This window comes from Phlebotomus papatasi, chromosome 3 (genome assembly GCF_024763615.1).
Source record: "Phlebotomus papatasi isolate M1 chromosome 3, Ppap_2.1, whole genome shotgun sequence".
NCBI lineage: Eukaryota > Metazoa > Arthropoda > Insecta > Diptera > Psychodidae > Phlebotomus > Phlebotomus papatasi.
The window spans coordinates 30,890,463-30,905,042 of NC_077224.1; the positions used below are offsets into that span (position 1 = coordinate 30,890,463).

Consider the following 14,580-nt stretch of genomic DNA (forward strand, 5'->3'; position numbering starts at 1 on the left):
TAAAAAGTCGTCATTCACTTAATCTAACAAATACATTTATTGATACTATCGATTCGATAGTATCTATGGGTCCAATGGCTCTTAGGCAATCTACGACAGACTTAACAGATTTTTCCACTACAGAATATGACATTACAAAGGATTACACCTTGTAATACAAATATCTCAATACAACTAATAGTAGCCTCCCCATTGAATAAAAACATTATGCCTTTTCTTACTGATATTCCTTGATTTTGTTATTGGTAAGTTAATATTTGGATATAAATACCTTAGAATCCTATATATGAATTCCTATAGGAGTAACGGGATAATGTTAAGGGTGGTAGATGATAAGTCTCATACATAACAACAAGGAGAATCCTTCTAAACTTGAATAAGTTCCATTGCCATGTAGACCGTTCTCTTTCGTTGGAAGCAGTCATTGATGTGGCTTTACCAAAGCTCTCAGGTTTAAAAGAGTTTATATCCTTATGTCCTGGACACACTTACGACTAAAGTCCAGAGACGACTAAGCTCGTTCATAGCCAAGTCAGTTCCTGACACACTACAAACGAGGCTTAACATTTTCTGGCACTCACAAAACATAACTTTCGTGGGTTTTATGCAGATATTTGTACTGAAATGCACTAGTAATCCTTTGAAAATGAAACTACTTTTAAATTTACTTCACAATTCACGTATAACAACAAGAATTATTCACTAGAATCTCCAAAATTGGCTTAAGTCGCGAGTTAGCTTCCACCTCACAAATAATTGTAATTAACAATAATTATTGCACGTGTACTGAGACATGAATTTACAAATAGTTTCATTTTCAGAGGAGTATTAGTGCATTTCAGTAGAAATATCTGCATAAAAACCCAGAAAAGTTATGTTTTGTGGATACCACTGAATACTAAGCCTCATTTGTAGTGTGTCAGGAACAGACTTGGCTATGTACTAGCTTAGTCATCTCTGGACTTTAGTCGTAAGTGTGTCTAGGGCATTACGGTTTTTCTTTAAATAGAAAAAGTTCTGAATCTCAACTTCCTATAAGACCCAAGGTAACTATTTCGGTCAAATGCTTTCTCAATATAGGCGACCTCAACTTGAACCACAGAATCCTAGATACTCCATCCACGGAAACAAGGTAAACGTTAATATGGCTCTTGGAACTCCAGGAGCTTTCCCGGTAATACAGAAGATCACAGAGGTGACTCACCACGAACTGTTAAATTATACGGCAGGCGACCTCTATATCAACCGTAGAGGACTAATATATTATAGTTCATCTCCTTCTCTGTGCTTGTTCCACAAGCACTAGATATTCTTTAGCCAGACGTAAAAGTGTAAACCTTAGGTGTAGAAGTTTAGCTCAAACAAATACACTGAAAAGGGGGCTGTAGGAGACTCGATGGTAGGGGAAAGTGCCCATGCTTGATACGATCCAAGCTTGATAATAACTATTTTTTCCTACGTTAACCAATAATTGTGACTCATAGCAATATATTTTAATAGCTGGTGCTAAGCCTCACATTTCCTTAAAAAAATTAGGATCCCAGCTCTTTTTTCCTACTTTGAGGAAGCAAAAATCAAAAATGGGTCCAAAACTGTAATTTCGATACATGATATTTCATAAGTATTTCTTAATTAATGTCGCTGTTCAGGAAAACTACTATCATAGGCACATAGAGGGTTCATCAGTATTAATATTTATGTAAAAATATTTTTACTTGGTGACACTGTTTTTCTGGGTGGTGACAAGTTTATAAATTCTACCTGTGTCCATGTCCATCCTATATTTTAAGAAGTGTCCAAGAATGATAATTTAAATGTGGCAACTCTATCATTAGATGTGATTCTTTCATAATTACACCTATTGTAATCCTCCAATTTTATCGACAATTGACATAGCCTTCAACCCTGTTGCGTGAATTTTAAGGTTGCAGAGTGACATTTTCATGGACTCAAAGTGAAAAAATGGTTTTCGCTAGCGCCCTAATGTCATAAAAACATGGCTCAGAAAAATTACATAAAAGTGATATTAAAACTAATTGTTGTGGAAACTGGCCGCTGTGTGGCGTTCGGGAAACAGTGGGGAAAATATTATTAGAGTTTTGGAGGGAAAAGGTGTGGTGAATTTAGAACTGTCAAGTGAATGAAAAAGGTGACGCACATTGTGAAATTCGAGAATAAAGTAAGAGAGTTTTTTTGGAAATTGTAAAAGGTTTTAATTTTGAGTACAACAAAATTTGGCGCCCAACGTGTGCCGGGCTGTTTGAAAAATGAATCGTGAGTCCACACGTCTTGGCCAGGACGGTGGGAGTGAGACCAGAGCAAACCTCATTTTGAGGTTAGAAAAGACAAAACTTGAGATGGAGAGTCTCCGGGCGGCTGAACGTGAAATCAAGAGGCAAATTCAAGTCGAGGATATGGAGGAAGGAGAGTGCAGCTCACAGGAAGAAGAAATTCGACCCGAATATCCATCTGAGCAGAAATATGTTGAAGGTACTTCCTTCCGGGAACTATCTACGATGCTCACGGAACAGAGCAAGAGTATGGCCCAGGCTATGTCAAGGCAGACGGGTCTAAAAGATCTACCCAAGTTCTCGGGGGATCCAGATGAATGGAGAATTTTTCTGGCACAGTATCGACGCTCCACCTCTATCTGTGGATATGATTCCACCGAAAATGTGGCAAGACTTGAGAAAAGTCTCACCGGAGAAGCCAGAGAGGCAGTAAAAGCGCTTCTGACATCACCAGCAAGCGCAGATGAAATCATCCAGGTCTTATCCAGACGATTTGGGAACACTAGACAGATGTTACTGCGGCTGATCGACCAGGCCAAGAATATTGACGGACCAAAAGATGACAACCCCTTGAGTGTTGCAAAATTTGCCACAGCCGTGCACAACATCGCTGTGTCCCTGGAGCAGCTCGATGGGGGGCGATACTTAACATCAGTGAGTGTGGTAGACGACCTTGAGAGAAAGCTCACGCCCATAATGCGAATGCTGTGGTCTGAAGCGGTTTATAAAAGGACGAATTACACTGTGAAGGATCTCTCCCTTTGGCTGCAGCAGAGGGCCGAGGCGGCTCTTTCCATTGCCCCAATAAACACCACCAAATCTACTCGGTCAAATACCATCGCTCTTAAGGAACGCAAGAAGTCAAGTGTGCGTTCCGTCCTTTCTGTAGTCAGTCAGGGCGAAGAGAACACAAAGCGGGGATGTGCAAATTGTCAGGAGGATCACTACACAACAGTGTGCCCAAAATTGAAGGAGCTAACTCCCGAAGGAAGATTCGTACGTGTAAGAGAGTTGAAGCTGTGCCTCAGTTGCCTCGGGAAAAATCACAGAATTGTCAATTGCTTCAGACGACGTCCGTGTGGTATTGAAGGATGTAAAAGGCAACACCATCGACTTCTTCATCAGAAAGTGGAGAAACCAGAAGAAAAGAAAGCAGAAGGTAACTAGTTCAATTTAAGGTTTTGAAATTTTTCAAGATATACGTTATGATTCATACAAATGTGAAATTTTTGTGAAAGTTTCTTGAGTGAATTGGAAAAGTTAATAATGTTCCTTAATATATTGAGTATGAATTCACTAGCCAAAATTTTGCTTAAAACTGAGAAATAACATTGAAAGAAGAGAAAATTTGATATATTATTGAAGATATATTATTGATGGAGGGATGAAAATGTAGGAAAAATTGTGGGAGATGCAAGGAAGTGAAAATAATGAAATAAAGCATAAAAGAAATGGAAATATAACAAAGATTACTAAAATTTCAAACTTAAAAAAGGCAGTAAAATTATGGTTTCTAAAGGAAGAAATAAATAAATATAAATGTGAGGCATGGGTGGTTAGCGACACAGAATATATAAATTTGATTGGGAAAAATGGGAAACCTTTTCCGGCAATTGCAGAGGAAGTGGTAACCTATTTTTCAATTAACCTAGAACTTAAAGAAGGTCCTACACACAATGTGTGTCATGATCATTGGCACTGTGGTGGTGTCGGATCCGTAGAGGAAGTTGACTGGCCTTTTCCGGCAATCATTGCAGAGGAAGTAGCTTGTCATTTTCCGACGGAGAGTATACCAAAGCAAGTCAAGCATTTTAAAATGTTTGACTATTGGCACTGTGGTAGTGTCAGATTTGTAGAGGAAGTTGATGAGCCTTTTCCGGCACCTACTGCAGAGGAAGTGGATTATCATTTTCCGACAGATAGTAACCAAAGAAAGTCACAAACACTTTAAGTGTTGCGACTATTGACACTGTGGTAGTGTCAGATTCGTAGAGGAAGTTAACTGGTCTTTTCCGGCAACTCTTGCAGAGGAAGTGACTCAGTATTTTCCGACGGATTTAGGAACCAAGGCAAGTCGTAAATGCTACCAAGCGTTATGGCTATCGACACTGCGGGTGTCAGGTCCGTAGAGGAAACATACTAGCCTTTCCGGAAAGTTAAAAAAAAAAAAAAAAAATAAAATAAAATAAAAATAAGAGAGAGAAAACAAGGCTTAGTATTTTCTAACGGACAGTGAATAAAAGAAAAGTACATGACATTACCTAGATATCAATGCAGTAGTAGATAAAGAAAAAAGAAAAAAAATGTTGGTAATATGTCATGTAATGAGAATTGTGAATGATTAGACATTTAGAAACGGTTGTTATAGTCATTTCAGATGAGTCATCAGGGTCTGTGACGAATGCTTTACGGCATAACTACTTTGAAAGACTATACGCAACTGCAAACCGCACAGACAGAGGAATAGTTATGCTTAGAGTTGCCCCTGTAACATTGAGAAACAATCTATCGGGAGAAACTATGAATACTCTAGCCTTGTTAGACTCTGGAGCCACTGTGACATTGATAGAGAGCGCGACCGCGCAAAAATTGAATCTTGAAGGTTGAGTCTAATAAGTTTAATTATGTTTTCCTTCTTTGTAACTGTATTGATAAATAATTTGTTAGGTCGTGAAACGGAAATCAATTTACAATGGCTGGATAGTAATACCAGGCAAAGAAGTACTACAAAGGCAGTGACGTTTGATATCAAAGGATGGAGATCCAAAGATAAATGGTTTAACATTCCTCAATGTTACACCATTGATCAGTTAGAGTTGCCACAAGTTCACGTTCATCGTGAAGAATTGATACAAAGATTCCCTTATTTGGCAAAGGTCGAATTTAAGTCTATTACCGGGGATCGTCCTAAAATACTCATTGGGGAGGACAATGCAGGAATTACTGCAACCAAACAATTAATTCACGATTCGCTAAACAACCCAGTAGCTTCTTTGACGAATCTTGGCTGGATTATTAGCGGATCAACGGGCGAAACTTGTAAAAGAAAACGTTCTGTTGATGTAGTAGGTCATGCGTGTCAAGAATTGATAGAGCTTATCAAGCAGCACTACCAATTTGAGGACATTAAGATGAAAACTGAGAATTCCTTTTCTTTAAACAAAGATGAAAAGAAAGCACTAGAGATTCTGGAATCAGTCACAAGACGAGTTGGGAAACGGTTCGAAACGGGTCTCCTCTGGAAAACCCCGAAGCCTGAAATGCCAGATTCCAGAGCTGCTGCTTGGCGAAGACTTCAGCAAGTAGAGGCAAAGATGGATAAAGACCCAAAATTCAGAGATCAATATTCTGCAAAAATCCAAGATTATTTGTCAAAGGGTTACCTGGTCCCACTGGATGAACATGAGAAGGGTATGCCGAAAGAAAATGTGTGGTATCTGCCTCACTTTGGGGTGACAAACCCTAACAAACCAGGGAAGATACGTCTAGTTTTAGATGCAGCAGCAGAAGTGAACTCCATATCTTTAAATAATAGTCTTCTAAGTGGGCCAAATCTGACTATATCATTGACCGGGCTACTCATGCGATTTCGAATTGGTCAACATGGATTCGTTGGAGATATAAAGGAGATGTTTCATCAAGTACGAATCTTGCCAGAAGATCAGAATTATCAAAGGATACTGTGGCGAGGAAACTCTCGTGACACGTTTCCAGTTGAATATAAAATGACTGTCATGATTTTTGGTGCAACGTGTAGCCCAGCAGTAGCCTCATATGTAAAAAACAAGAACGCAGAGGAATATGCTGAAGAATTCCCAGAAGCCACCCGAGAGATAGTAGAGAATCACTATGTAGATGACTACTTAGGCAGTGCTGATGACGAAACCTCCGCGATAAAACTGATTAAAGATGTGGTTCACGTTCACAAAATGGGAGGGTTTGAGATAAGGAATTTCGTAAGTTCCTCACCCGTGATTATCAATGGACTTCCACCCGATCTACGGCTTCCGAAATTGAGTGTAGATTTAGATTTCGATAGTAAATTTGAGAAAGTCCTCGGGGTATGGTGGGAGCCTCTTACGGACGTTTTTTCATTCCGTAATCGAGAGAGTGTGGATACAGAGAATTTGCCTACCAAACGTCAAGCCTTGAAAACACTAATGAAGGTATATGACCCTGTCGGTTTCGTAGCACAGTTTATCATAAGAGGCAGGATTATATTCCAACGTATTTGGAGATTTGGAACGGATTGGGATCAGCAACTTCCAGCTGAACTATGTCAGCAATGGAAAGCGTGGGTTGCACAATTAATCCATTTAAGTGATGTCGAAATTCCAAGATGCTATGCTCCATTGGAGTACAGGCAGGGCCGTGTAGAACTACATATCTTTACGGATGCCAGTGAAGATGCGTATGCAGCTGTAGCCTATTTTCGTTTCGTAAATTGCATGAAAATTCATGTTTCTCTAGTAACGGCAAAAGCAAAGGTTGCACCACTCAAATCAGCATCAATCCCTCGTTTGGAACTTGAAGGTGCAGTACTCGGATGTAGACTTATGCAGGTGATTCAAGGGGAAACCAAAATTGAAATCGATAGAAAGGTCTTTTGGACGGATTCAGTTGTCGTGCTGAATTGGATTAGAGCGGATTCTCGAAGCTATAAGCCCTTTGTGGGAAACCGGGTCGGAGAGATACAAGAGGTTACTAATCCTGACGAGTGGAAATGGCTACCAACTGACCTCAATGTGGCAGATATTGCTACAAGGGATACAGGAAATACCGACTTCTCTCCAGAGGCAACATGGTACAGTGGTCCTGAATTTCTGTACAAAAGTGAGAGCGAATGGCCACAACAAAGAGAGTCATCAGAGTTTGTAGCTGCCACCATCAAACATAGTTGGGAACCCGTGATTGATAGCAAAAACTATATGCGTTGGAGTCATATTCATAGAGTGATGACATACGTGTATCGATTCCAGCGAGCTTGTAGGGAGAAATGGAGAACAAACGGTCATTCCCAACTGGGAAGCTCAGTCATCTTGAGTGCCACAGATTGGGAAGGAGGGCTTAGGTATTTACTGCTCCATTCGCAGAGAGAAAGTTTTGGAATGAGCATGAGCTCTGAGTCAAGGACAGGCGAACTTCAACTTCTAAACGTCCCTAGAGGAAGTTCATTGTACAAGTTCAATCCTGCCATCGACTCGTGTGGTATAATGAGAGCATCAGGCCGTTTGAATAACATGCCCCTGGTGAGGGAGGATTTTAAAAACCCAATCCTGCTTCACGCAGATAATCGTATTGTTCAGCTGCTGCTTGAAGATTTTCATGTTCGTCTGGGGCACTGGAGAGCGGACTTTGTACTTGCTGAGCTCCGTCAGCGATATGAAATCATCAAGGGACGTGCTACTCTTAAACGTCTACAGAGAGGATGCAAGACATGCCAAGTATCGAAAGCCAAACCGCAGATTCCTCTTATGGGGCAACTGCCTTCAGAACGTTTGAGTATGCATGTCGTTCCGTTTACCAACACAGGATGTGATATGTTTGGACCGTTATACGTCAAGAGTGGAAGAAGCGAGGTTAAAAGATACGGTATGATCTTCACGTGCATGACGACACGCGCCATTCATTTGGAGTTATGTTGTTCCCTTAGCACGGATTCCTGTTTGTTGGCTCTCAGAAGATTTTTCGGTCGAAGAGGAAATCCTGCAAAGATCATATCGGACAACGGAACTAACTTTCGAGGTGCAGCTAGAGAACTGAAGGAAGCAGCAGCATCTTTGGATCACGCCAAGGTCAAAGCAAAACTCGCTAAGATGAATATTGAATGGGACTTCAACCCACCCTACTCGCCTCACATGGGCGGCTGCTGGGAAAGATTAATAGGACCTGTGAAGCGGGCATTGAAGCAATCTGTTGAGATTACTAAACATCCACCAAGTGAAGAGGTCTTGCACACTCTTCTTGTCGAAGCAGAACACCTAGTCAACAGTCGTCCACTTCTTGAGTTGACGGATTCTGGTGAAGTGCTGACTCCAAACCATTTCCTCATACATCGGCAATCTGGACTCACTCCTGGGGGGATCTTTGAAGATCAGGATTTAATCCTCCGCAAAGAATGGAGAAAGTCTCAGCGCCTCGCCGATCACTTTTGGCAAATATGGCGAAAACATTATGCTCCAACCTTGACCCACAGACCTAAGTGGAGAGAATCTGGTCAACCAATTATTGAAGGAGATAGAGTGGTCATCATGGAACCCAATACAGAACGCAATCAATGGATATTTGGACAAGTCATTAAAGCGATCCCAGCGATGGACGGACATGCTCGAACCGCAACGATTCGACTAGAAGACGGAAGTGAGTGTGTACGTCCGGTGACTCGCCTTGCTGTGATTAGGCCACCTCCACTCGTTATGGATGATGACGGAATTGGGAAATAGCTTCCCAATCCGGGTGGGAGGATGTTGTGGAAACTGGCCGCTGTGTGGCGTTCGGGAAACAGTGGGGAAAATATTATTAGAGTTTTGGAGGGAAAAGGTGTGGTGAATTTAGAACTGTCAAGTGAATGAAAAAGGTGACGCACATTGTGAAATTCGAGAATAAAGTAAGAGAGTTTTTTTGGAAATTGTAAAAGGTTTTAATTTTGAGTACAACACTAATAATCAGTCGTACAAACGATTTAATCAGATAGATTAGAGTTCCGTCTAAATATTGATGTGCAATTTTTTGTATCCGGTGAAATTTTTATAGTGAAAATGGGCCTCCGAATTGTCGAATCAATTTTTATACAAGAAGGCCCCGGACCCAACTTGTATAAAAATCGCCACTGAATTTCCATTTTCTTCTTGAGAAAAATCTAAGGATTTCCAATAACTATTTGAGGTTGGATTATGAACCTAATAAGTGAGACATTTTTTTAGCATAGTGGAAGAATCGCTTCGGTTTGTGTGTTAATCAGAAAAAAATCACAAATCTTGGACATCATTTTACAGTATCAAGCATGGGAGCTTTCCCCTACTTTGTAAAGTTGGGGGAGAGGAATTGTCGTAAATATTTCACTATACGGCACTTTTGAGTCAAATTTGACACAATTGTTTTTCTTTTATTTCCATTGTAGGGGAGACTGGGGCAAAACTTGTCAAAACGCATATTTAATTTTTTTACGAGCTCTGAGAAAACTTAAACGTTTTATAATGAGCATATTTTTATAGGAAATTTACTGCTCTACAACATTACAGAAGACTATTTTCCTCTATCTTGAAAAAAATGTGATTTTCGAATCATTTTCTAAAAGTCGATTTTTTGGAGATTCTCAAAATTTGCTGGGGCAAATTTTGTCAGTCTTCGGATAATTTGTGACGTTTTACTCTCACAAACGTTAAAAATATCAAATAGATATATTTTTATAGGAAATTTATTCCTCTACATCTTTGTCGAAGATAATTTTTCTCTATCTTAACGAGAAATGTGCTTAAATTGAGCTAATCAGTATTGATATTTTCTGTAAGCCAAATATTCCAAAAATAGGGCTCAAAATTTCATTATTTTTCATTTTACATAATCCTTCCTCGAATCCCTTGAAACTTTGTAAGTTTAAGAAGGTTCATAAAGGCTATCTATAATAAAAATTTCAAGCCTCAATCTCTTTTATTTTAGAAAATAGTGAATATTGAAATTTTCGTTTTGACAAATTTTGCCCCAGTCTCCCTATATTAATTTTAGGTCATGTTCTAAATTTGATTATGGAGCCAACCAGATTTATTAAACTACCTGCAGATAAGAATTTCTTTTTTTTTTAAACAATGTTTAAAACATGTGGTGTCATGCTTTATTTTTAAGTGTATGCGCATAAAATGTATTCACGATACAGAATGTTGCTGTTGAATGATGAAAGCTCACATCTTTATTTATAAGCTCTTTGTAAACACAATGCACAAGATTACGTTTTTCTTGCTTACCATAACATCTCCATGAAGAAGAGTTAAGTATTCAAAAGATGTGCTACTTGTGTGCACCATTCTTCTTCACTAGCGTTATTTACACACACTCGGCTTTTTAAAAGTGTATATCCAAACACTGTAACACAGTCTGTTTCTGCACCCTGTGAAATCTGCCAACAATACATATATTGAAAATCTTAAAATTATATAAATTTTCCTTACTTACCTTTTCCTAGGCTATTCTCCGCTACACAATAAATGAAAAGCTGGAATGCGGTTTTTCTTTCATCCCTAAAGTTCTCTTTTATAAATTTTACTCAAAATATGCTGAACATACACGAAATTCTTATCAACTTCTCTTGTCTTCGTTGCCTTTTTAATGAGAAAAATTTCATTAATGAAATTCAAAATCTCTCGCATGGGTTAGTTGAGAATAAAGGAAAATTTTGTTGAAATATAAAGCATTTATGTTGGATCTCAGCAAGAAATCCTTTGATGTCGAAAAGTTTTCATGGTTTTGAGAAACTATAAAACATATTTGCATAAAGTTTCAAATGAAATTATAAGATTTGCTTACCTTTTGATTTCAGAAAACATGCAATATTTGACTAACAGGTTATATTTACTCTAAAATTCTCATGTTTTTGGACATTGCTGTGACAAATTATAACGAAGTACTAAATATGTTCTCTATTTTAATTTTTCACAATCACGTAACATTAATTTGTTAAGGGCTACAGCAGATTGGAAATATAGCAATTATATAAAATTGATCAATAAAATAGAAATATGGGAAATACGCTAGGTTCTCGCTAATTCGGTTCTCTTAAGATCGAGCTACTTTTTAATTCGGGCAACAGTTAAATTTGAAAACAAATTCATTGACAAATTTCAAGTTTGATTATAATTATCAAATGAAGCAAATATGCTCAAATTTGCCATGGTTTTTCGTAATTTCATGAAATGTACAATACGAGTATGTAAATGGATTTTTTTTAAACTAGTGATATATTCTTAAAAAAAGGAAAAGGAAGTAGTTATGAACCAATTTGGTATTTTGAGTTTGATTTAGAAGAATTTCCCAGTGAGCACACTTAGCTAAAAAAGGCAGCGTTTTCAACATATTTTTGCTGAGTCGATCCGCAAAAATATGCTAACTGGTCAGCAGTTCTCCAACAAAAAGTGATAACCAGATATATGGAAATTACACTGCTTCGCGAGTGTTATCTTAAGGTTAGCAGAATTCAGCTAAAAGTAACATATATATATTTTCAGCTGAAATAAAATCGATTAGCATTTGGTGCTCGCCCGGTTAAGAGAATTTTTAAGTATTTTCTGGTCAAAATTTTTTATTGACCAAAATTTATTTTTTAGTGACCATTTCGATTTTTTTTACTGATCAATTTAAATTCTTTTCTAATAAAACTTTAATTTATTTAAAAAAAAGGTTTCTTTTCCATATTAATGGTTTATTGCGTTTCTGCATTTGTCAATCTTTCTTTATTCAGACTCTTATGGCCTCTACACATTAGAGAAATTTATTTTTATATTTGACAGTTTTTTTTTCCAAGAGACATAAATTTCCCTAGTATGTGGAGACCATAAAAGGCAATAAAAATCAATAGATTCCCTATTATGTGTTACAAATCGACAGGTTTACTTCAAGAGCTCGTATAAGGTAAAGTACCCTTTATTCGACCGGTTCCTCTATTCGACCGGTAGATTTATTTATTCAATTTAATTATATTTGCTATAATATTTTGTGTATGATCTAACATTAATAGGTCAATTATTCTTTAAATAATACGAATCAGTGACAAATTCATAGAAATTGATGAAATTCACCATCAAATATTCAAAAATTGAACCACCGGTCGAATAGAGGAACCCGGTCGAGTAAGGGTACTTTACCTTATTTATTCTGATACTAAGTTCTACAATTGGTATAACCATAAACATATGGACGAATAAGTGGTGGTCCCTTACTAATTTATGCTAAATATAAAAGACATTTTTTAAGTGTAGAATTCTTTTTGTACTAAACCATAATCCTAGTCTGCGCTCTTTAATGGGCTATAAGCCAATAAGACCTTATAGATAAGGTGGGATAAAAAAAAAAACTAAACCATAATACAAATCAAAATGGAAAATTTGAGTAGAATGGTATTTTTTCCTTCTACTATCAATTTCCCAAGATAAGCTTACCCCTTTCGTCTAGAGCGATATAAGGGCAAATAAACATTATGCTGTCTGTGACATAGAAAAGGACATTCCAATGCTAAATAGAGGCTGACCAGTAAAATATCTATCAGTCATTCATTGATCAAGTCAATATAAATCTTCTGCAAAACCCTTGACATTACACACAACACTAGAAAGGAATTGATGGTGTACCACAAACGTCAGGCCTATAAGGGTGTCAGTGAAATAGGGGCAAAGGACATTTCTTCGTTCAGTTCATTCAATGTTAAATGGAAATTTAACAAATCACGAATAAACTTCGACAAGACATTTTCCCTTTTGCATGTCGAATGATTTGTATAAACTTTTATGTAAATTTCACACAAGCACGTCAAAATATGTACATACATGTACATACATACTAATATTTATAATATAATTTAGGACAAAAGTCAATTCCTTTAGAGAAATATTGGCTACTTCAACATAGAAATAAACTGATGGTCTATCGAAATGGAAATTCGTGTAGGATTCAGCAGACATCAAAGAATTAGCAAATCAGTAAGCTCGAAAACTTGAGTTTATCATTATCCAACTAAGTAGGGGAAAGTCGTCTGCCTTCTAATGCAGCAGCCTTCAAATGTTGCGATTTTTTCGTTGTTCTCAAAAGCATAAATTATATTCTATTAACTATTAGGTAGCTATCCATCATCCTCAAAAATTATTAAAAAATGGAGAGCCTAGCTCCTATTTCCTAGATGGTAGATAAAAAAAATGAAAATGAGCTCTAAACTGTAATTTTGATGCTCCACAAATCATGTGATTTTTCATAGTAAAAATCATTTTACAAATAAATCTTTCATTGTGACACATAGAAGGTTAATCAGGCTTAATATTTCTGTTAATACATTTTGGTTCAGATGACACAATTTTTGTGGGTGACAAAAATTTGAAAATATCACCCTGCAGCAGCCTTTAAATGCTAATGTCGTGTGCCTTTAAATCCTATCTTTCCATACATCAAGACATGTGAAATCGAACTCCTACTTTTCTCTGACGAACGTCATACAAATACTTATAACCTGCTATCTTGCTCCGGCCGGGATGTTTCAAGTTGACAATTGTCAACTTCAATGGCTTTTTCTTCCAAATTTTCAAGTGCAAAACAGTTCTTCAGAAAAATGTGAAGAAAAGTTATTGTTTAATGTCTTTTGACTGCAGTGATGATTTTAGTGAGTGCGTTAGGCTTCAACCTAATCATTTATAGCCCATTTAGTTTTATTGATTCAATATTCTCAGTGAAAAAAAACATTTAAAGTCAGCTGCCTCGCGTTTAAAGGCAGACTATGCCAGCTGCCTTCATACAAATCGACATCACTTTTTTAATTTCCTCAGAAGGAAAAACTGAGGACTTGCAAGTGCTAAATGAGGTAATCATATACGCCGAATGAACAAGAGAATTTTTTGGTGTAGTAGAAAATAAAATCCATTTTGTGGATTCTTCAGAAAAAAATCTTAAATTTGGAACTCCATTTTTCGTTTGAAGGCAGACGACTTTCCCCTAAGTGTCTCTTATTACTTTATATGAAAGATATGACTGAAAATAATTATACCCTATCTTTGTCAGTAGAACACTGCAGGGAATAACAATGTGACTTAATTAATTATTATTACTAATTAATAATTATTCAATTCAATGTAATTTTCAACTGAAGAATGTAAAATTCAGAATTAATATTTTATGACCAATTTTTACAATTATTTTCTTTTAAGAAAGGGGTAACAACTTGGGTAGCAGGTAGCAAAGCCTTCCATCACGAACTAGTTATTTAGATTCTTTGCTTTCAATATACATACCTCCAATTGGTTTTTGAAATATTTGTGGCATATACTCAGATAGTTTATCTATCAATTAACCCATTACATATTATACGCAAATTTACTGATTTTAGATGAGTTATTTCTGGGCATTTGTTATCCAAATTGTTGTCGGGAATGGATTTTTAGTAACTTTAGTCCTTCAACTACTTGGACAAACTAGCCCGACAAAGATGGAAATACATTTTGTTTTTTTTTTTTCTTTTTTCGCTTCGTGGAAATTAATGTAATTTTTTTTACTCAAAATGGCGGAAGGAGAATACGACATCCCGTCGAATTTGTTAAAA

The 14,580-nt window shown here is 37.1% G+C and overlaps 3 protein-coding genes across 4 annotated transcripts in view; 2 read left to right on the top strand and 1 right to left on the bottom strand.

The window, feature by feature from the left end:
- LOC129807616 (protein pelota) overlaps nt 1–14,580 on the bottom strand; it is a 232,813-nt gene that overhangs the window by 150,898 nt on the left and 67,335 nt on the right. The window lies entirely within an intron of this gene.
- LOC129807613 (monocarboxylate transporter 12) overlaps nt 1–14,580 on the top strand; it is a 37,604-nt gene that overhangs the window by 3,373 nt on the left and 19,651 nt on the right. The gene's annotated exons all lie outside the window — the stretch shown is intronic.
- LOC129807608 (uncharacterized) lies at nt 4,515–8,927 on the top strand. Its single transcript, XM_055856987.1, has 2 exons — nt 4,515–4,893; nt 4,959–8,927. Exons 1-2 carry the CDS (start codon nt 4,629–4,631, stop codon nt 8,732–8,734), a joined length of 4,041 nt encoding a protein of 1,346 aa, XP_055712962.1. The 5' UTR covers nt 4,515–4,628; the 3' UTR covers nt 8,735–8,927.